The 23,656-nt window shown below is 39.2% G+C and overlaps 1 protein-coding gene across 2 annotated transcripts in view; it reads left to right on the top strand.

Annotated features, from left to right (window-relative positions):
• The first annotated feature begins 1,575 nt into the window (after nucleotides 1-1,575).
• Nucleotides 1,576-23,656, top strand: part of slc26a6 (solute carrier family 26 member 6) — a 28,163-nt gene continuing 6,082 nt past the window's right edge. The window contains exons 1-17 of one of the 2 annotated variants that reach the window (XM_034144587.1): nucleotides 1,576-2,162; nucleotides 2,476-2,611; nucleotides 3,571-3,710; nucleotides 3,885-3,995; nucleotides 4,706-4,881; nucleotides 6,550-6,714; nucleotides 7,190-7,342; nucleotides 7,455-7,537; nucleotides 7,956-8,103; nucleotides 8,190-8,303; nucleotides 10,378-10,455; nucleotides 10,900-10,995; nucleotides 12,092-12,198; nucleotides 12,308-12,377; nucleotides 19,547-19,639; nucleotides 22,845-22,958; nucleotides 23,196-23,342. In XM_034144587.1, the coding sequence (XP_034000478.1) occupies nucleotides 2,484-2,611; nucleotides 3,571-3,710; nucleotides 3,885-3,995; nucleotides 4,706-4,881; nucleotides 6,550-6,714; nucleotides 7,190-7,342; nucleotides 7,455-7,537; nucleotides 7,956-8,103; nucleotides 8,190-8,303; nucleotides 10,378-10,455; nucleotides 10,900-10,995; nucleotides 12,092-12,198; nucleotides 12,308-12,377; nucleotides 19,547-19,639; nucleotides 22,845-22,958; nucleotides 23,196-23,342 (1,923 nt within the window). In that variant the 5' untranslated portion in view covers nucleotides 1,576-2,162; nucleotides 2,476-2,483. Of the gene's footprint in view, nucleotides 2,163-2,411; nucleotides 2,612-3,570; nucleotides 3,711-3,884; nucleotides 3,996-4,705; nucleotides 4,882-6,549; nucleotides 6,715-7,189; nucleotides 7,343-7,454; nucleotides 7,538-7,955; nucleotides 8,104-8,189; nucleotides 8,304-10,377; nucleotides 10,456-10,899; nucleotides 10,996-12,091; nucleotides 12,199-12,307; nucleotides 12,378-19,546; nucleotides 19,640-22,844; nucleotides 22,959-23,195; nucleotides 23,343-23,656 lie in introns of those variants that run through there. The other variant, XM_034144586.1, reaches the window with a different exon arrangement.

Genomic DNA, 23,656 nt, shown 5'->3' with positions numbered 1-23,656 from the left:
CAGGCAGGTAGGCCATCCAGTTATTTTAGCCGGGCTGGCTAAAATGATTGGTCGTACTTTTTACAGTATTACAGCTTCCACAGATGACATTTTTTTATGGATTTTTTGTCAAAGCACTTAAGATATTCATTGCTATCGGGATGTTAAGAGCATTCCATGGAATATAACAAAAAGTGTATCTCGAGCCGGTTTCTCAAACTTACCTACCCAACCTTTAACGTAAATAATACTCATTACATTGACACATGCATTAAATGAGTAAATGTACTTAGTAACTTTACACAACTGGCAAAGTAAAGATAATAGTCTATTATCTACCTATAAAGCAGACTGTGTTTTTAAGAATGCACATTGTTTGTCCCGATAAGTTAACCAGTGACGCCCTTAGATTGACTCTCTTTTGGTGAAATAATAAATGAACTTTAATGACTGAGCTGAAAGGAGAGGTAAAAACAAATCATGCAGAGAAAAACATACTAGGTTCATTCATCATCAGCAAATCGTGATGTTGTGTCAACTGTGCCGCTTCAAAACACCTAGCAGAGGATGGTTTCGATCCATCGACCTCTGGGTTATGGGCCCAGCATGCTTCCGCTGCGCCACTCTGCTGCGTGGTGGATGGTATGACTTCATTATAAAAAACCTTCATTTGAATGTCCAATAATATTTAGTACTTCATTGATTGTTCTGTCGATGAATGTCGGACTAAACCGTATTATATTATTCATCCCAAATGTACAGATGTCCCCTAAACGCATCTCAAGCGTGGGACGCAGCCCCCCTCAGCATGCCAGAGAGCAACGTGCAAACAGATGTGTTTCCGACACAAGTTTGGAGAAGATTTTAATAAATTATTCGTTGACTTTAGGCCACTGGGGCTTCTTACACCATAAACATGGGCAAGTCATGAATTCCAGTTGAATTAAAACCGGCTTTCCATTGTGATCATTACACACGTGGGATTATTCGATGTTAATGTGTTTGTTTCAGAGAGTGCCCCTCTGCTGGCCGTCAGTCAACCCAGATGGGACTCCAACCCACTTGCACCTTTACTGTCTGACTTTGTAGAAGGGAAGAAAAAAAGACCATAGTGTAGTGTGACTTATTAATGAAAAGATCAGAGTCTCTTACGTATAAAACACAGTTTGTCTTTAAGAAAGCATATTGTTTGTCCTGATAAGTTAACCAGTGTCTGTTCTTCCACTGATAAGGCAAACTATCTGAATTCACTCACTTTTGGTAGTAATAATAAATTAACAAGGCTTTTACTGACTAAGCTGAAATTGTTGACAAATCTAATCAAACACAGAAACAATATTAGACATAAATACACAGATAGGACATATCTAAGGCGTATATATTTTATATATATATATTGAAAAAAATTCTCTTGGACTAAGGTGATTAACAATAAAAATAAAAATCTAATTATAATAACTACATAAACTTACTCTGTAAATGATCAAACATACATGGTCCTATCTAGTTTATACCACTTTTGTTGCTTCCTCTACAGGACAACATGCACTGTTTAGAACTTTGCCCTCTCACTCCACAACAATGTCCAACTCCATCTAGACTTCTGTTTAACGTCACTACGCACAGTAGGCGAGCTACAGCATGGAGACTGTCTCACCCTGAGACAACTGAAGGAGAGAGGAGATAGGGAGGAGAGAAACATTTACATGCACAGGTTTTTTGGTTGTCTATTTTGTCAGAGACTCCTCTCTGGGATTATAAAATCAAACCTGGCTTTTGTCTGTTGGCTGCAACAAGAAGCGAAAAACATTATTTGTCTTTCGATACCACTTGGAGCCGCTTGGATCTGAAGGAAGGATCTACAGCAGATTCAATCAGAAGCCCAGGGGACCTCTGCACACAGGAAGGATTGATTTTTTTTATCAAGAGGGATTTGCCATTTTATGATTTGAGATTTGTTTTGTTTTTTATAAAGCTGGAATATTTGCATTAATCACTGACAAGAAATAGACCTCGACTTGGATCTATTTTCTCAGCGCCGGAAACAATTATATTGATCACACTCAACTTGCATATTTCTTTTCTCAGGGCTTCAGTAGGTCCTGGGCATTTTTTTTAAATATATAATAATTATAAAAACTTAATTAAGACTTTTTTTGCTGATACAGCTTGAAGACACAAAGGTAATTAACATAAAAAAAATCAAACCCTTCAGTCCCAAAAGGATCGTGATTAGGACCTGAATGAACATGGACTTATCAAATTATATTCTTTACAGCTGTTATTGTGCCAAAACAATATTAAGATTAAAATATTAAAGATATGGTAATGTGTTATGAATTAAAAATATATATTTGAATGTCTATTCTAACAACATGGGAAACACTGTTAAAAATGCAATTGCAGCATTTGAGCAATAGGCATTGAAAAATATAAGAGCTGGATTTTCTGACTAAACAAATATAGAAGCTAGTTAATTGTTTATGTTGCTGCTAGATTTAGCCATGGAGGAGAGGAGACGAGCGGGCTACAGCGTTCAGAGGGAAATCCTGGACGAAGGAGCCGTGGATGAGATGGCAGAAAAGTCAGACTCAAAAACATCTTTGTCTGAGAAGCTTAAAAAGTCAATGAGGTAAAGTTTGCTGCATCTCAACTAATCTCTCTAAAAACACTGAGACATGTTCTGTCCTTTATATGTTCATTTTGTATCAAAGCATAAAGCACTTGGGACACAATGGGAATAAGTGAGTCTTCAAACACCAGATCTTGTAATTATATAATAAAATCATAGAGCTGTACTTGTTAATTATCCCCAGCCCCTGATAACTTAGACTTAATCATAACAACAATTTTCTCTTAGTATGTAATATAACAGTCAGCAACTTGTGCAGTAACACATTTACTATATCAAACTATACCATGGTAAAATGTTATACTGTCTTTCCACATTATATACTTTATTTGATTCCCACTTTGCTATCTTAATACAGACAACACTACTTAATCGCAGCATATATTTATCTGCGATTAAGCATACATACCTTTAACTCTTTGTCATTATTTGCTCTTCTAGCTGTATACCTCTTAATTTATTCCTATTTTTGTACTTATCTTTATCTGCGCCTAATTTTGTATTTGTGCTGCTGCAACACCTTCATTTTACTTCGAAGAATCAAAAAAGGATTATCTTATTTTATGTCAGATTATTTTATTATCCTGTTGCAAAAGCCTGGGCTATGCATGTCAATAGGTCTTTCACTCAGTAGTTCCACTTTTGTCCGCATTTTAGATTTAAAGTCAATCACAAAATATGTTTTTTGTCTGAGAAAAAAAGCCACACGTCATGTCTTTTAAATGTAGGAATAGTGTTAAGTTAGTTCTCGAATGATTACAAGAGGAAGCAGAGAGGTTACAGATCATTTATTAACTTTTTGTTGTATTAAGATGAAAAAAGATAGGTCAACATTAGTGGCAAAGTGACAATGGCCTCAAGGTGCCTTATTTTCAGACTTCACACGTATGCTGATGCATGTCTTAACAACAATTCACAAAATGTTTCTGTCTCTTTTTTTCTCTGATACACACACTAAGGTGTTCTGGTCCCAGGGTGAAGAGCTGCCTGCTGGGAAGCTTTCCTGTTGTATCGTGGCTGCCTCGGTACTCGATCAGAGAAAACGCCCTGGGTGACCTGGTCTCTGGAATCAGTGTGGGAATCATGCATTTACCGCAGGGTGAGGCTGGAGGTTCAGGAGATCAGTTTAGTGGAGGGGTCATTTGGTAGAAGAGATAAAGGAATGAATGGAATTATCATTTATTTAAAATGGTAAAATGCAGGTTCTGCATTACCCTGATATGTTGTTATAAACCTTTTCTGTACTTACTATCTCCATATGCTTTCCTTGCAGGTATGGCCTATGCCCTGCTAGCATCTGTTCCTCCAGTCTTTGGCCTTTACTCCTCCTTCTACCCCGTCCTTATCTACTTCATCTTTGGCACCTCCAAGCACATCTCAATCGGTTTGTACTTTACCCCTTGCTGTATCTACACACAAGTTGTTTGGAGAAGGGGGATTTAATCCACCAGAAGGTTGTTTGGACAAAAAAAGAAAAACGGATATAGGTTAACAAACAGTCTAAGGATATTCATTTGTCCACTAAAATCTTTTGGTTTTTAAGCGTTAATACACGTTTCACATGCTTGTTTTTAAAGCTTGAAAACCTGGTCTCAAATAAGAATAAAAACTACTCTGATATTATATAAATGTCAGCATTAAAAAACAACTGTTGCACTTTGAAGTTTGAGTTAGTGTGGTCTGATCAGACTTGATGAAAAGTGGCATCTCTATGTCAGCATGAGCACATAAAACCATACCATTTAATAAAATAAATCAGGTTAGCATGGTAGACTTGTGAAGATGTATCCCTGAGCCACACAAGTGCCTTGTAGAAGAAGACAGTCAAAGGCATGAATGAATATGACATTTATCTTTGGAACCTTGCCTGCCCGAAATGTATGATCCAACTTCACAACTCCTTTTTTATTATTCATTTCTGATTGGTAGGTGTAAATACAAAATGGGCAAAGACAAAAAAAAAAGTAAACATTGAGAGAAACATTAGGTTTCTGTTCAAAGGTGGCGTCAAGAGAAAATATCTCTCAAAATGTCCAATGTATTTTTGAACGCTGATTAAAAATGTGTGTTTATGTCTCTGTCTCCTTTTTTCAGGAACATATGCGGTGATGAGTGTGATGATAGGAGGGGTGATAGAACGATTAGCCCCAGACTCCAACTTTATGGATTGGGACAATGTGACCAACTCTAGTCATGTCAACATTGACTTACGGGATGCAGAGAGGGTCCGAGTGGCAGCAGCAGTAACCTTCTTGTCTGGAATATTTCAGGTAAATTTGTGTTTTTGGATTCTCTGATTTGGAAGTGAAATATTTAGAATTTATCTTCTCACTGGGTTTTTAATGATTATTGGTAATAGATGCTATCATAATGTATATGTATAAATGTATGTTTGACAATTACTTAAATCTTGCAGTGCTCTCTGAAGACAGCAAGTAGCCATACATTAACAAAGGCTTTAAGCCTTATAGGCTTATTCATTTCAAGAAATGGTATTGTTTAAAAGCATGCAGGTGCGCTCTCAACTACATTTTCAAACCTTGAAATTCTATATCAGCATATAAGTACTAGCCTTCACTATGACCTTCAGCTAGAAAACTCCTTAAGAAACAATTTGATTACTAACCACAAAGGCTGGGGTTAACCGCAATTAAAACCAAAGAAGAAGGAGGAAAATACGTAAACCGGTGTCTGAGCATGCGCAGCAGGCACCGTTTCGTTGCGTGTGCTCAGGCGCTCAGGTGAATTGCTGCTGAATTGCAAGTTTTAATTTTCACCATTTTGTGATATCTTTATAAAATAATGATAAGGTAAGTTATCAAGCAGTTGTTTTTGTGTGAATGTGTATTTCTGACAGCTGGCTCGCTTAGCTCGTGCTAGCTAACGTTAGCTAAATATTAGCTAACTAAGGTGAATGAAAGCATCGTTCGTGTGTTTACATTTAGTCTCTGCTTCTTTTTTGTATCTGAAACAGGTTGTCTCTTTCCGAAACATTGGCCCCTTGTAAGATTAAATTAACTCTAGTGGTGAAAGTGTGCATATATATATATATATATATATATATATATATATATATACAGTGGTGTAAAGTAACATTGCTCAAGTAGCCTACAGTACTTGAGTACAATGTTGAAGTACTTGTACTTTTCTCGAGTATTTCAATTTTTTGCTACTTTGTACTTCTTCACTACAATTCAGAGGTAAATTATGTACTTTTACTCCACAACATTTATTTTGTTTCCTTTAGTTTCTTTGCAGATTTTGATAAAAAACGTGAAATATAATTAACTTACTTAATAATAAAAATACTTTAGTTACACCTGGACTCCTGGAGTAACATTCACAAGCTACCCTGCAGTATACAAAGTCATTAAAACTAGCTGCACCTTTACCAGCTTTGATAACACTTTAATGCATCAATAATTATAAAACATATCATATATATTATTCTGAAATGGACCAATCTGCACAATGAGTACTTTTACTTTTGGTACTTTAAGTATATTTTGATGCTGATACTTTTGTACTTTTACTAGAGTAACATTTTGATTGCAGGACTTTTACTGTAACAGAGTATTCCTACACTCTGGTACAGTACACGATCTGAGTCCTTTTTCCACTTCTGTTTATATATGTATAGTAGTATGTATATTCCACTCTGTATCCTGCGAGAATGTGCTGATTTCATTCCTCTCTTGAGCTATTATGAGCTGTCAATTTTCCGCTTGAATTATTGAATGCATAACGGAATAACTATAAAATAATGACAGCATCAGTGCTTAGACTGGTTCACTTCTGAGGAAAACAACAAGCGATCTGTTTTCTCTGCAACAGTGGCACCAACAATAATACAGGACACGTTAGATGAAAGAAAGGTAATCTGTTTTTACGTTTACATAAAGCTTGTGTGTGTTTTTTATTCTGTGTTATGTCTGTAGATTATACTCGGTCTGGTCCAGTTTGGTTTCGTTGTGACCTACCTGTCTGAACCGCTGGTCCGAGGTTACACCACAGGAGCTGCCATCCACGTCATCGTGTCCCAGCTCAAATACACCTTTGGCATCAGCCCGAGGAGATTTAATGGACCCTTCTCGTTGATATATGTAAGAAAGATGACATGCTGATCACCTGCTTGCTTCTACATGGTTTTTATTTCAAAACATTTGTAAAATAATTGATATTTCCAGAGCAATTTAGTTTTTTTGTCAATGTCAACTGTAAACCCTAGAATTTCATCAAGCATCATGTGCAAGGAAATATAATATCTATAATAATAATAATATATATCTGCAAGCTTTTATCTCAACAACATGAAAGCTATCATGTTGTTGAGATAAAAGCATTTGATTCTGCCTTGTGATGACCATCAGCACTACTGGCTATATACTGTATACTGTAAACTGTATACTGTGTAATATAGCCAGTAGTGCTGACGGTCCTCTCCATAATGGACCAGAATTCAAAATGCACACTGTATTTTCATCTTTAAATCTTCATTTATGTGTACTACTAATTTCCCTTATACTTTCTTATATAAGCATGTCATAAACCATCATGTTATTATTTATTTCTTTCCAGACTGTGTTGGAGATATGCTCTATAATTCCAGAGACAAACATTGGTACTCTTGTGGTCAGTATCGTCGCTATAATCGGCCTCATGCTCGCTAAAGAGCTCAATGCTTACTTGAGTAAAAAACTACCTGTTCCTATACCCGTAGAGCTGATTGGTGTAAGTATACAAAGACTTATAATATAATGTATTGACATTTAGTTCCTTGCAAGTATGCACATACTATCACACTTACATCCAATAACACATCTGTGACTATCTGTTTCTACAGATCGTTGTTGCAACAGTGATCTCCTGGCAGGTTGACTTGCGGACTAAATATGGAGTGGACGTGGTGGGACTGATTCCCTCGGGGTGAGACGCACACACACAACAAACATAAAGCACTGTGTGATTACACGTGAGAAGGGAGTGTGACATATTAGATATATATTGAGTCTTCTTTTTAGTGTTTTCAAAAATGACTTGCGTTAATGATAATAAAAATCTGTAAGTAACCATGATTAATCACAAGTTTGACTAGTTTTTACTTGTATTATGGGGCGAGATAAATACATGGTTGGTCCAGTTTCTCCGCTTTCTTTGCCTTTTCACTGACATGCAATTCATAGTAAAAAATCTGCGGTACATTTACGGTGGGAAGTTGGGGTTGAACTTGGCTATGTGATGAATTTGTGTATATTTATTTTACGTATTAAGGTTTCCAGAATTATTGCGAGGTTTCACACATTAACGTTGAAAACCCAAATCATTTTCTATCCATTTCCACCAGCCTCCAGCCGCCGGTTCTCCCGACCGCCTCCCTGTTCGGTCAGGTGATCGGGGATGCCTTCGCTCTGGCTGTGGTTGGCTACGGCATCGCCATCTCACTGGGAAGGATCTTCGCCCTGAAATATGGATACAAGGTGGACAGCAACCAGGTAGGGAGAGGGTGGATGGAGTCAGAGTAAACTGCTCTTTTAAGGCGTAACTCTTGTATATAAACAGGGTGTTTTCTTTGGTTTAGGAGCTCATTGCCCTGGGTCTAAGTAACTCCATCGGGGGGATTTTCCAGTGTTTCGCCATCAGCTGCTCCATGTCCCGCACCATGGTTCAGGAGAGCACAGGGGGAAAGACTCAGGTTTGTATAAGTGGACATAATGCTGCTGAAGTGCCCATGAGTAAAACATTGTGAGAGTGCTATAGTATAATTTCTGATATCGGTGAGCAAATTAGGTCTTATATGAGACAATTACTTTCTTTTTTAAATACTAGCATATTTTACTTTTAAAGTGTCCAATATTTTTTTTAATAAACATAAGTTTTAATGACACACTATGCTGATTTTGTATCGTATGTAGTACTTAAACGGTCTGGGAGTACATTCCCTTAAAAATCATCATCATCAGACACCTGAGGCCTGTACTACGAAGCTGGATTTTCGCTTAGCCGGCTGACTTCAGGGAAAACTCGGGCTTTCCGGTCCTACGACGCTGGTTCTCTTTTTAGCGGGCTAGATCTCCATGGTAACTTATGCTGAGCGGCTAACCTGCTCCGGAGCAGGTTAGGTTGCAGGCTAAGAGATCAACTCAGTGAAAGCACCGCCTGCTGACCAATCAGAGCTCCGTGTGCGGAGTTTAAAGCGATCATATTACAGGATAGAGGAAATACAGAAAAACTGCCGTTGCAGGAAAGACGGCCGGCAAAAATCAACTGACTGTGAACGTGAAAATTAATAGAATATCCCCTCCCATCTTCAGAGTAATCTGACTATTATAACATTAGCGTTAAGAAAGCTTACTTAAATATCTGCCACAACATGTAACCGGATCAGAGTAACATTAAGTACAGTCCGCGGCACTGTGAGTGCAGACGTCGATGTGTCCCATTATCATTCATATCATATCACATCATAATGTATCATATATTTCCTTATCTGAGTCAGCTTCTTGAGCCGTATCTGGCCGTGCAACACTCACAGTGTCACATACTGTATGCAGAAGAATTATTTTAAGCAACACATTAAGTTGACGAAACACTCGAGTCAAATGTAATTAAAGTCAGATCCACTCGTGTCTTGGACGGGGCAGTGATATCATAAACCTGTTAATGTACGCATTCAAACGCTTTTTCTTTTACCAGCTGTATTCACCTTGCAGGTGCAGCTATGTGGCTTTTATCCTGGATAAAGTGTTTAAGCCATGGATGTTTAAAGTTTAACGTCTTCATATTTGACTAATATTAAAGTTCACTTTTCATTCAGGAAGTATGACTCGCTGCGCTGTCAGTACGCTTGTCCATGTTTGAGATTGGTCGAATGCTCCAAATACCACCCCTTTCATGTGAACGCGCACCTAACTAGATAGGACACGGCTGGCTTGAGCGATCCACTTGATAACCAGCGTCGTAGTACAGCTTAGCGAGAGCGCGTATGTTTTGGATTGGGCCAACCGGCTAACTCAAACATATCCAGGTTAGGTTGAACCAGCTTCGTAGTACAGGCCTCTGGCCTAAAACCCAAATCATCACATCAGTAATGCTGCTTTTATTTTATTTTATTATTTAGAATGCATTTAATTGAACCTTCTATTTGGCCATTACCTGTACTCTCTAACAATGCATCATAATACAGTTAAAAAAGCTGGGATATCTTATTTCCCAATTCAGTTTAATGATATCTGATTCTTCTCCTAAATGTAGTCCACAGAGCTGAACACATTTCAACAACACTTAGAGACATGCTGATTGGTTTGCATGCCTCGGATTCTTAATAACTTGACAAGGATTTTTCACAAGATACTTTTTCTTGTCAGTGTTTTCCTCCCATTACTTTACTTCGCCCATAGCTCCAGAACTGGGCTATCTTAAAGGTTAAACGAAATGTAAAAAAAACCCTGTAATAGTTAACGTTGCTCTGATAAGTGGCATCATTAAATATCACTTAGGGAATTGATTTTTGCTCACATCGTTGAAATCCACCTACACAAACAGTTTAGCTGAGAGGCTAAATGATTTAGTCAGACAACACCATTAATCAGCCGAGGAGTGGAGAGGCTCTAACTGATGATGCCTCGACTCCTCTCATAATCACGTACCTATTCACTCTATTAACCATTACATCATCCATCTTTCCTTCTTCTTCTCTAACTCCCCTTCCTTGATCTCTCTCCTGATTTCCATTCATCATGCCTCTATCTCCTCTTTCTTCGCTGCAGGTTGCTGGAGCTCTTTCAGCCATAATTATCCTTTTCATCACGCTCTGGATTGGAAGACTCTTTGAAGATTTGCCAAAGGTACTGTGTGCATGTGGATGTTCACATATGTGCTGAAGCATGTGGGTCCAAGAGAATGTTTTTGTCAGATGATCAAAATATGGGCAACAGCTGATGTTGGATTGCTTTAAGACGGATAACTCTTCAGCTTCAGACAAAGCCACTGGCTACTTTTGAAAACAAATGATTATAACATCAGGGTTAAATTAATTTATCACACTTGTATTTGTTAAGTTATTCATCTGGAACAATACCTTTTCATTTCTGTAAAGCACTGTTACAATTTGAATATCATAAACACTGCCATTTAGGGGTTAGACTCTTAGCCATTTGTTTGCAGTTCATTTAACAAGAACACATACAACTTTAAAAATCCACGAGAGGTTTATCTCAAACTAGCTCACCTTCATGTTTTAGGCCTCAAAAATGATCCATATAAACTCTTATATTTGACTCACTGTGCAGGCAGTGCTGGCCGCCATCATCTTTGTTAACCTCCATGGCATGATAAAGCAGTTCTTGGACATCCCTGCGCTGTGGAGGAGCAACAAAGTAGACATGGTGAGTATGCTAAGAAGAAAAAAATAAAACAGTTTTAGGAACATACAGTACATTCCTTCATATGTTGGTAACAAGATGTACTGCACCAATGTGCATATCTTCCCTGAGCTTCACTAGTTATTTGTGAAAGTTGTTCAGACAAACAGTTTCTTTAATGAAAACTTTTCAGAACAGGATATCTTTTACACAAAATTATATTGCCTATTCTTCAAAGATACTGTGGTATTCGGACTTGCTAATATACAGTAAGCATGATGTTAGAAAAGAGTCTGCATAATAACATGCTAAGCTGTTAACAAGCTAAACTTTGAATACTTAAAGTGGACCTATCATGCTATATTTGAATAATATAGTGTAGGACCATACCTATATAAGGCATATTTATACTTTTTTTTTTTCAAAATACCAAACAGATCATGCATTTTAGCCATGCCTCATTTTGCTCAATTTGACAATTTCTAGCTCTGTTTTTGCAAGGGCTGATTCTGTGAGAACAGCACCACCTACTGGCCTGGCATATGTACTACAGCGTCTCCAGCGCTTTCGAACGGCAATGGCCGTGGCTGTCTCCTCCTGATTGGTGGAGTTGGCCCAATAGCCGTAGTGCCACTGTCCTGACGTCAGTAAAGTGTTCAAATCTGGATCAGTTTTTATCAGATCCGTTGCAGCCCCTTTTTTAGAGATTTGGGTATGGAGGAAAATAGAGAGGGTTGTGTTTTCTGACACACACAGGGTTGTGTTCCCTGGAACACCGGGGGACACATATTCATGTATAAAAGACGTACAAAAGTGCATTTTGCATGATAGGTCCCCTTTAACATTAGCAGTAATGACATTTTATCACAGCTTAAGGAGCTATTTGCTTGGTTTGTGACAAATTGTGAGAAATATGCTACAAATAAAATAGCAAATGTAGATTATGTTTTCTCATTCCACACATGACACAGTGTACAGTATATGCAGCAAAAGCCCATATAGTAAATGAAATACACCTGAGACAAATGAGCTTAAACTGATTTGGCTACATTCAGGATTTAGGTAACAACACTAGCAAAGTTGTCTTGTTTTATTACATGTGTTGCTTATCAATCTCCAGCTGATCTGGGTGGTCACCTTCATATTCACCATACTCTTCAACCCTGACCTGGGACTGGCCGCTTCCATCGGCTTCTCCATGCTCACCGTCATCTTCAGGACTCAGCTGTAAGAGCACATTTTTACACACTCACAATAAACACACATAACGTTAGTTTGGTAGGAAATTGTTTCAAGTTAAATATTAACCCTCTTTATTGTTGTGTGTATACTCCAGACCAACATACTCCATTTTAGGGCAGGTCCCAGACACTGACATCTACAGGCCGCTGGAGGGCTACAACCAGGTATGGCACAATATATTTAAATAACCTCTAATTGGTGACTAATGGCGCATTTCCACTACAGCGCGGTTTAAGCGTGCCGTGCACAGCCCGTTTTTGGTTGCGTTTCCACTAGGCGTAGTTCAGGCTAGCGGGTACTATTTCACAGTTTTTCTGGCCCCATAAAATCGAGGTTCTTAGCGGGCCAACAACCAGGCTGAGTCGGGCTGAGTATGCTAAACTAGAGAGAGAATCGCTGGTAAGGGGGCTACAACTACAACAAGATGAACATATTTGACCGTGATTTAAGGCAAGGCAAGGCAAGGCAAGGCAAGGCAAGGCAAGGCAAGTTTATTTATATAGCACCTTTCAACACAAGGCAATTCAAAGTGCTTTACAAAAATAGAAGACATTTTAAAAATGGCATTTAAAATCAGTCATTAAAAAGAAAAGATAATAAAATAAACATTAAAAGAAAAAATACATGGATAAAAGTTAAAAGTTACAGTGCAGTTTAAGATGTGAATAGTTCAATTAAAAGCAGCGGCAAAAAGAAAAGTCTTCAGCCTGGATTTAAAAGTAGTAAGAGTTGCAGCGGACCTGCAGGTTTCTGGGAGTTTGTTCCAGATATTTGGAGCATAATAACTGAATGCTGCTTTACCATGTTTAGTTCTGACTCTGGGGACAGAAAGCTGACCAGTCCCTGAAGACCTGAGAGTTCTGGATGGTTCATAATTTAGCAGTAGGTCAGACATGTATTTTGGGCCTAAACCATTCAAAGCTTTATAAACCAGCAACAATATTTTGAAATCTATTCTTTGACACACAGGAAGCCAGTGTAAGGACTTCAAAACAGGAGTGATGTGATCCACTTTCTTAGTGTTAGTGAGGACTCGAGCAGCGGCGTTCTGAATTAGCTGCAGCTTTCTAATAGATTTTTTAGTGAGGCCTGTAAAGACACCATTGCAGTAGTCGAGTCTACTGAAGATAAAAGCATGGACAAGTTTTTCCAAATCCTGCTGTGACATTAGTCCTTTAATCCTAGATATGTTCTTTAGGTGATAGTAGGCTGATTTAGTAACTGTTTTAATGTGACTGTTGAAACTCAGGTCAGAGTCCATGACTACACCTAGATTTCTGGCTTTATCTGTTGTTTTGAACATTGCAGACTGAAGCTCAGCGCTAACTTTTATACGTTCTGCCTTGGCTCCAAAAACCATTACCTCAGTTTTATATTTGTTTAATTGGAGAAAGTTCTGACACATCCAGTCATTGATTTGTTCAATGCACTTACTCAGTGTTTGAATTGGAGCATAATCTCCTGGTGAAATTGTTACGTAAATTTGTGTGTCATCCGCATAGCTATGGTAACTTATTTTGTTGTTTTTCATTATCTGAGCCAGTGGTAGCATGTAGATGTTAAAGAGAAGAGGCCCCAAGATGGAGCCTTGAGGTACCCCACATGTCATATTTGTCAACTCAGATGTGTATTTACCTATAGAAACAAAGTTTTTTCTGTCCTTTAAGTAGGACTCAAACCAATTTAGAACTGTTGCCGAAAGTCCCACCCAGTTTTCTAGTCGGTCTAGTAATATGTTGTGGTCCACAGTGTCAAACGCAGCACTGAGATCTAATAATACTAACACTGAAGTTCTGCCACTGTCTGTGTTTAAGTGGATGTCATTGAAGACCTTTACAAGAGCAGTCTCAGTGCTGTGGTTTGGACGAAATCCTGACTGGAACACATCCAAACAGTTATTTAAATGCAAGAAGTTACTCAACTGTTGAAATACAACTTTTTCAATGATTTTACCTAGAAATGGCAGGTTTGATATTGGCCTGTAATTGTTCATTACTGAGGCATCTAGATTATTCTTTTTTAAGAGCGGTTTAATGACTGCAGTTTTCAGGGCCTCTGGAAAAATACCTGAGTGAAGAGATGTGTTTACTATATGAAGTAGATCTGAGGCCATGCAAGGAAAAACATCTTTGAAAAATCCTGTTGGAATAATATCAAGGCAGCAGGAGGAGGATTTCAGAAGTTGAATAATGTCCTCTAAGTTTTTACCATTAATCTGATGGAATTGTGTCATGGTGTTTGAATTGATATTAGGTGGACATAGGGACAAAACATTTGCTGTACCTGATGCAGAGGCACTGACTGCTTGTCTAATTTTCTGAATTTTGTCAGTGAAGAAGGAGGCAAAATCATTGCACGCCCTGGTGGATAGAAATTCAGAGGCTACTGACACTGGGGGGTTAGTTAGTCTGTCGACGGTAGCAAACAAGGCACGTGCGTTGTTTTTGTTTTTGGTAATGATGTCAGAGAAGAAAGACTGTCGTGCGTTTTTCAATTCCAAATTATAAAGGCCAAGTCTCTCTTTATAGATTTCAAAGTGAACCTGGAGATTTGTTTTTCGCCACCTACGTTCAGCTTTTCGACACTCTCTTTTTTCTGTTCTCACGGTCATGGCCTTTCTCCATGGAGATATTTTCTTGCCAATCACTTCCTTTACCTTAGTTGGAGCAATGGTATCTATAACATTTTTAATTTTTGAATTAAAATGATCTACTAGCTCATTTACTGAGATGTTAGCAGGGGCAAGTGTGGATGAAAAATTATGAGTAAACATTTCCCTAGTATTTTCTGTTAAATATCGCTTTGTGGTTACCTCTTTCTGAACATTTTTGTGAACAGAAATAGAGCTCTCAAAGATAACACAGGAATGATCAGAGAGTGCAACATCAGTCACCACAACCTTTGAGATATTCAGACCCTTTGAGATAATTAAGTCCAGAGTGTGCCCCTTATTGTGCGTGGGCTCCGCCACATGCTGAGTCAGTCCATAGTTATCAAGAACACAAAACAGTTCTTTAGCCCCTCTGTCCTGGGGGTTGTCAACATGGATGTTAAAATCACCAACAATGACTAGACGGTCAAAGTCAATACACACTATAGACAGCAGTTCAGTAAAATCATCAAAAAAGCTTGCACAGTATTTGGGTGGTCTATAGATATTTAGGAACAGAGCTTGAGAGGAGCATTTCAGCTGAAGGGCCACATATTCAAAAGAAGCAAAGTCCCCATAAGATGTCTTCCTGCATTGAATGGAATCATTGAACAAAATAGCAACTCCACCTCCTTTCTTATGCATTCTTTCCTGACTCATAAAACTAAAGTTGGGAGGGGTTGATTCGATAAGAACAGCTGCACTGTTATTTTGTTCAATCCAAGTTTCCGTTAAAAACATAAAATCGAGATTGTGCTCAGTGATAAAATCATTGATTAAAAATGTTTTTCCTGCCAAAGACCTGACATTTAATAAAGCTAGTTTAAGTTTGTTAAATACACTATCAGTAAAAAATGTTGTGACAAGCTGTGGCTGTCATGGAATCACTGCTAAATTTGATAACCTCACACAAACGTTTGAGCACTTCCTGTTTCTAAGCTGATTTACCGCTCTTAATCTATTACCTATCAACACAGATATCGGCAAAGCTACTGGCAGGCAGGGCCCCGGCATGTGCTGGAAAGAGTTGAGAGTGCCATATGCCCTTGAGCCTGGACCCAGCACATATCAGTAAAAGTTTGTTGCGTTTTGTACACACACATCCTTATCAGGCTTCGGAGACTGCAGATGCTTTCTTGAAGGGAGGGGAGGTGGTTGACGTAGGCACGGTGATGAAGACGGGGGAGATGGTGCGCGTCTCTGCTTCTGTGATTTTGGTGGGCGTTGTGGAAGGGCGGGGGTAAAGTAGATGCTGCCAGGGGGGGGAGGTGGTTGACGTAGGCTTGTCTTCGGTGATTTTGGTGGGCGTCGTTGAGGGGCGGGGGTAAAGGACATGCTGCCAACCCTGCATCTCGCCTTCATGCGGTCATCGAACTCCAGGGGGGAGGGCGAGGGTGAAAGGGTGAGCGGAGAGTAGAGAGAGCTGGGGGATGAATGAAGAGTATCCTCAAAGGCGTTGACAGGGGGGGTGACGGGCAGTGGAGACTCCTCCATTTGTGTCATAGGTCTCCCATAATCAAAACATTCCTCAGGCGGGTGCAGTGATACTTCTTCAGGGTTTTCTGCGCAATGTGTTGTGTCTTTCTCCTGTTTTGATTCCTCTTGCCGCTTGTCCTTGGCAGAGGGAACAGATTGCTGACGCAGGCAGTTGAATATGTTAGAGACAAACAATTTCACTCCTGACTTGTTCAGGCAAACTCCATCTGCCTTAAAAAGATGTCTGCGATCCCAGAAAAAGTTAAAATTGTCAATAAAATGGACAGAATGGTCAGTGCAGGCAGTTGAAAGCCACATGTTCAATGCAAACAGTCTGCTGAATCTCTCCACTCCTCTTCTGACTGGCGGTAGAGGGCCACTGATGAACACCTCCGCATTTAGAGAGCTGACAGTTTCCAACAGACATTTAAAGTCTTCGTTCAGCGCTTCTGACTGTTGTTTCACAACATCATTTGTTCCAATATGCAGTACCACATTTTTCAGAGTCGGATGTTCAGCCCCAATATGCAGGATCTTCTCAGCCAAGTCAGAGACCATATCCTTGGGAAAACAGAGTACTTTGGTGTTGTTCTTACTACACAGACCTTTTACATCTCTTACAGCAGAGTCACCCACAATCAGAGTTTCAGGCCCAGTCGTTAGCTTTCCCTCTAGCCTTTTACTTTTGGAGTAGCTATTGGTCCTTACCCTGCTGTGTGAAGAGGACAGGTTATCCAGGTCATCAGAAAGAGATATCCGGTTCTCGGTCAGCGGAGCGTATCTGTTCTGGATTGGCACACTTGGTGGTTTAGGAGGATTGTTTGTAGTTCTCCCTTTAGCAGCTGTCCACGGCTGTTTCCTAGTATGAATAGGGGTTGAAGAGGCACTCTTCCTGGGTGATAACAATGCAGGCCAGCCGGTTGCATCACAGATTTCAGAGCGCTGGGCTCTGCCTGTTATTCGTCCTCCCAAATCCCATGGAAATGATTTACTCTTAGGCTTTGCACCCAGAGAGTTCCAGGGAGGACTACCACTTGTAGATTTATTACCCAGTACACAGCCCTCCTGTTCCTTGGAAACCTTGTAGCTGCTAACTAGCTGTGAGTTAGCATACCCTTTTCCATTATTTTGCAACACTGGTAAAGTGGTGTTATTCCCACAACATAGTCCATTCACTTCCACGTTAACTTCCAACCGTTGCATTTTCATTTCCAACACAGCCATCTTCTGTTGAAGTTTGTGGAAGTCATCTGTAGAGAACGGAGGCATTTTTCTACCAACTAGCTTAAGCTAAATAGCATGCAGTAGCCTACCAGGCTTTAGCTGTTGCTAGGCCACGCTACTGTAAGACTGAGGTCGTCGTAAAAATGTTGAAATATGGCTGAAACCCTCCGTCTATTTACGATGAATAACTGTCCCAGTGATAAGTTAATGTCCAGGAGCCGCTGCTCGAAGTTTTCAGAGAATAAGAATAGGAAAATCAGCATAAAAAGTAAGCAGAGGCAAGAGCAAGCAGAAAAGCGTCTGCACTGTAAGAAAGATAATTGTAATACACGTTTCAAAATGATGCCGAAGTAACAACATACTGATACCGGTTAGTAAAAACCATGAATTAATGCTTTGACAAGTCTGCAGACAGACGGCAGGCGGAAAACCTTTTAAAATGCGTGTTTTCTGAATGGAGATCGGCTAAGCTATATGCTCCGACCGTCCACACTCACAACAACGGCCTATACAGACATAAATAAACCAGCGACTGTATTCTCCATGACACAGACAGTCTGTGGTTTGTTCATGTTTAACTTTTGTCTAGTTTCTGAACATATATGAGGAGCTGTGAGCTCTGAGTGCTAACAGCTAACGGCTGATGTTGTTTTTCTGTGGTTCGCATTGAAGATGACGTCACGGCTCCGCCTACACTGCGTTACTATAGTTACTGCCCCAGCTACTAAACTGTAATGGAAACGCAGCATAAAGTGAGCCAGTCCTAACAAGGCCTAACTATACCGTACTAAGCCGAGCGAGGCCCTGCAGTGGAAATGCGCCATAAGTGACTAATGTCAGTAGGCTAAAGGTTTTAAACACACACTTAGGAGTATATAAAACCTACTGACCTTGTGTTTCTTTTGTCCCCGACATTATAACCAAGAGTCAAATATAGAGGTGTTAATGGGAGTTATGTTCCTCTCTGTGACTCAGCAGAACACACTGCGCTGTTGAAAATCAATGCTGCATTCCAAATACAAACCATTTACCAACTTCTTTTATTTTTATGTTTTTATTTCTAACTGAACTACTTCCACTGTTGGGATATTTTTATTTTTGAAGGGAGAAATCTGTACTTTTCTGTATATGAGACAATAACATGAAATATCGGTGAAAATGAAATAATACAAGACAACAGAGATACTCCATTTCTCACTGTTCTTTAATTGATAAGATAATATAAAAGGTACCGTTGTGTGTTTTTTTTGGGGGGAGGGGGATTTTCAGGACTTATTCAAATCACATTGATAAGATATTGTTTAAATAAAAGAGCAAAGAAACAACAAGACCGGACAACAAGTACGTTTCTCTTATGTGCTGAAGGTACATCTAGAATTAAAACCACCTGAAGATTTATTTTTGCAAGCTTTTTGGCTATTTGTAATATCTTACCATCAGTACGTTTCGGTCCTCATGACATTCCTACTCGTGTTTTAAGCCTCAAGCGTCTTGTCTCTATTGTTGGTATTTATGGCCTGTCGAAACGTTGACAACCATTGTTTGAAATTGCCCTGAAAGTTGGTGCCCTGAGGATGCTTTCTTTTTTGACCCCCCTCTAAGCCACTAACTTGTGTACAGACAGCCATGGTAGCTAGTTAATGGATCACTTGTCTTGGTGAAATGTGGTCCCCTGAGGATGAATTCTACTTGATTTTGTGTTCGGCTGTTGTTCCCTCTACCGCCACCATAAGGGTTTACGTGAGATGTCTCAATCACAGTTGGATTGCTTTAAAATGTTGCACACACATCCATATCCCTCTCATTGTGGATTGTAATAACTCTGGGTTTAGTGATAATAAGCTTTTTTTCCATGCTTACACACAACACTAAGGTGGTGAACATATTAAACAGCAGAATTGCTTAACATTAGCTTGTTAGCTGTAGAATTTACCCCATAGCATGTTTAATGAAATAACTCACTAAGTGACCCGTTGATTTCAGGTGAAACGGGTGCCAGGGATTCTGATCTTCCGTTCCTCTGCCACTCTCTACTTCGCCAATGCTGAGATGTACCAGGAAGCCCTTGGAGAGAAAGTGAGGCCACACACACACTCACACACTGTGGTGGGAATGTATTTATCAAATGTGGATAGAGAATCAAACCATTCAGCTGTCTTTGTCGTATTTTATTTCTTGCAAGAAAGTTCAGTCAGTCATACAGAGAGCATACAGTCTGCAGAGTGAAAGATGAAGAATAGAGTTTGGGTTGCATATTCAAACACAGAGAGAGGAGAAAGGGAGGGGTTGAGCTTGGTGATAATGAAAGGAGCATTCTGGAATTTAGGGAGTTAGGGAGGCCATATCAGGATGTTCTCAGTTCACCTGATTTGAAGGTCATACGGTTGGTGCACATAGACTGTAACTAACAACACTGCAACAAATCTTCTTAATAAGGAATCTTCCCAAGCTTAGCTAAGAAGTGTGAGAAGTAGTACATTTAGATAAACATTAGCTAATAAGAATCACACAATGATATTATTAAAGTAAGTAAGTGAGTATAATATGTTTCTATTACACACACACACACACACACACAACCTTAACCTACCTTATCATAAACCTAAAACTTTGTCTGAACCCTCAAACAGAAGTGAGAACTGGCAAAATGTCATCACAAAGAGACACTGGGTTAAAAATGCATATTAATATATATGTGTGGACCCCCCCTGTATCATACATACAAACACAACTTGATGGACACACAAGCAGAAATGTATACGGACATGTGAACACACCACAGCAACACACACACATATATAAATAAACGTCTAACTCCAATAATCTCCTTTGTCCCATTTTCAGTGCAATTATCTCCTCTCTTACAAACATTATTTCTGACACACTAATAACAGACCTGACATTTCATCATTTCACATATCATGACCGTGACAGGCATTGTTCAAAATGTCACCCCACCTTTTTTCCCCCTCTCCCTTCTTTCGCTAAACTTTAGTTTAAACACTCCCCTGATCTTCTTTCCTCCCCCCTCGTCTTCCTCCTCGTCTTCTGTCACAGCTCTTTGGGGGGAAATGGGAAGACAGATTGTGGGAAGGTAAAAACACAATGACAAAAGATGGAGGTGGGGTGAGAAGCCGAGATTGAATACGAGTGGGAGATAATGGAACGTCTCATTCATTAAAATGTCAGCATGTCAAAGCCGCTGGGTCGCTCGTTTCTTTGTAATCTTTGACGCTTAAACAAGCCTCCATAGAGCCGTTACTGACTGGCAGAAGCTGCATGTCTGGCTACAAGATGAGGAATGCCCACCAGATGAATTCCGGTCATTTTTGGGGTGTAGATGATGTCTTTCTTCTCCACCAGTCTTAGTGGCTTGAATTATTTTGGGATTCTTTTATGAATAATAGTGCAAGGTGCTGGGAGAATGTGGGATCATTCACTGCTTGTTCTCACAGGCAAAGCTGAAAGGGGATATTTATGCTGTCATTGTACACATTATTGATTTGTACTACTTTCCCATCATGCTATTAAATTGTCCCAATGAATGAATGTCCTATAAACTCCTTAGAAGCGTTTTTAAGATGTTAATTGCTATCAATTGAGTTTTGAAGAAGTAGGAAGGCTTAAATGGCTGTTATAATTGTGATCCACTTTGCAATTGCCATGCAGACATTTTATTCAGGGCATCAAAAATAAGCATTGAAGATCTGATTGGCTCTGGACGACTGATGACCATGACCTTTTTCTGTCTTTTCCATTTCCTGGTTGGCCATTAGTCCTTAGTTATGGACAATTGTGTTATGTACAGACTGTGTATGAAACATATATAAATGTGGGGACTTGGTTATTTCCTTATGACAGCTCAACAGAAACAGATAAAGGACAGGTTCACAGTTGTTCTAGTCAGTCTTCAAACACTAGGCAGGTGCAGCTAAGATGATATGTAGAGCCGTGCTTGTGACTGAATGTTGTTGGCCTGTGTACAGAACAGTATTTATAGTATAGTATTTTTATTAGCGCTATACGCAGTGTTGTCATTTCATTTTTGTGGATGGGAGTTCAGTGCATTTTGGCATGAATGACATAGTGTTAGAAATACAGATAACATCATTAAAGTAAATAGATTCAGGTCTTTACTGTTGATTCTTGATTCAATAAGGTGAGTCATGACAACTCGGGATCTGAGAAAGTAATCTTGTGTTCTTTATAATGTTTATTTTATTTTTAATGTTTATTTTATTATCTTTTCTTTTTAATGACTGATTTTAAATGCCATTTTCTTAATGTCTTTCATTTTTTGTAAAGCACTTTGAATTGCCTTGTGTTGAAAGGTGCTATATAAATAAACTTGCCTTGCCTTGCCTTGCCTTCAGGCGTGGGAAAACTCATATTTCTTTTCATGTTTTACTTACAAGACAGAAACCCTCCAGCAAATGCACCAAACATCCTGAGCATGTAAGACATTTCTTTCAACGGCTGTCATGTAAAAGCCTGTCGTTGAGTGTGGACAATCAGGTTCTGCTCTGCTGGTTTATGGTTTCTTTTTGGACTGAAGACTTTTGTTTCTTAGGACTGGCTGAACAAGCTAAACTGGCTGAGAAAGGTTTGTCTTCCTGTGACTACCTTTGAGCCTTACCACCCAAGATGACTAAAAGCATGGCAACATTTTTACATGCCTTCCTCTTATTGAGGTGAAGGTCTCAGAATCATTTAATGCAAACCCATTTATCAAGACCCTTCTTTTTAATTGATTGGTCATTTTTGAAAAGGTTTAACTTTACATGAATGTGGAAGGAAATACAACAAACAGACCTCTCCTTGTCCACCTTATTCAACTTAAACAATGTAGGAATCTTTATATCAACATACCCAAAAGTTTGTTGGGAAAATAAAGAAGACAACGAAGACAAAGTGCAGTTGGCATCTAACCAGGAGTGAAAAATAAGCAGTAATTGCAGTGTATTGTATAGTATAATATACGAACATATGACAGATATACAAATATTTCAACCAGGTTATGAGTGGAGGGGAAACAAGCTCCTTCTAAACCTGCTGGTCCTGGTACTGAGGTACGGAATAAAGCTCACATTGGTTTAAAAGAGCTCAAATTTGGTTTGATAGAAATGATATATTCTATTATTCCATTTGAAGCACCTACCCACAGGCTCCGAAGAATTGGTCTAGCTAAAATAACTCAAGAGTAAGCATAGTGTGACTGGCTGAAGGAAATCTGTAGGAAATTCACTCTTACCATGTCATTGTCTTTTGATGTTTCTTTTAGTCCGGTATCGACATTACCAAGTTCCTGTCAGCAAAGAAGAAACTAGAGGCCAAAAGGAAGAGGCATGAGAAGAAAAATGCCAAAAAAGCTGCAAAGAATAACGCAGTGGACATGGTGAGGATGACCATAGACATATTTAATGTCAATTATACAAAAGGAGAGGTTTTTTTCTCCCTCTATATTGGAAAACTTTGATTGATTAACAGAAATATAAGCGCAAACACTTTCAAACATTCCTGACACTAAACCTTGATGTTCTTTTGTTACCACTTTTGATTGCCTATCACCTTCTTAAGCTTCTCATTGAACTTTAACCTCTAATGAGTGTCTTTGCACTGTGCCATGACTCAGGAGGAGGTGCCAGAGAGGGAGGAGAAGAAGGACATAGCCATCATTGAGGTGGAGGATGAGCCCGACCCCTCTCTCCCCAGAGCCATCGTCCTCGACCTCAGCCCCGTCAACTTCCTGGACACTGTGGGGGTCAAGGCGCTGCGCAGTGTAAGACTATGTTTCAATATGTATTCATCATTTTGAGAAAATTACATTTAACTGAATTGTTGTCGTCCACACGGCTCCAAGAAACAGCCACTACTTTTTAAATTATTTTTTAACTGGCCCTGGAGGACAAGGCAAACATTCTCAAAGTGTTATCTTTGCTTTATACATTTGACTTTGCGTTTCTCAACAACTAGAACTTTCTCTCCTCTCTTTATCTTTTAGCTCCTTGGGCATCCAATCTGTAAATGAAATTGTCAGACTAATGAAATGATCCCCAGTCTGACCTTTACATTTGTGCTCCTGTGTCTACTCCA

Source organism: Trematomus bernacchii, unplaced genomic scaffold, assembly GCF_902827165.1.
Source record: "Trematomus bernacchii unplaced genomic scaffold, fTreBer1.1, whole genome shotgun sequence".
NCBI lineage: Eukaryota > Metazoa > Chordata > Actinopteri > Perciformes > Nototheniidae > Trematomus > Trematomus bernacchii.
The sequence above is the reverse complement of the archived record's forward strand: the minus strand, read 5'-3'. Positions and strand labels throughout refer to the sequence as shown.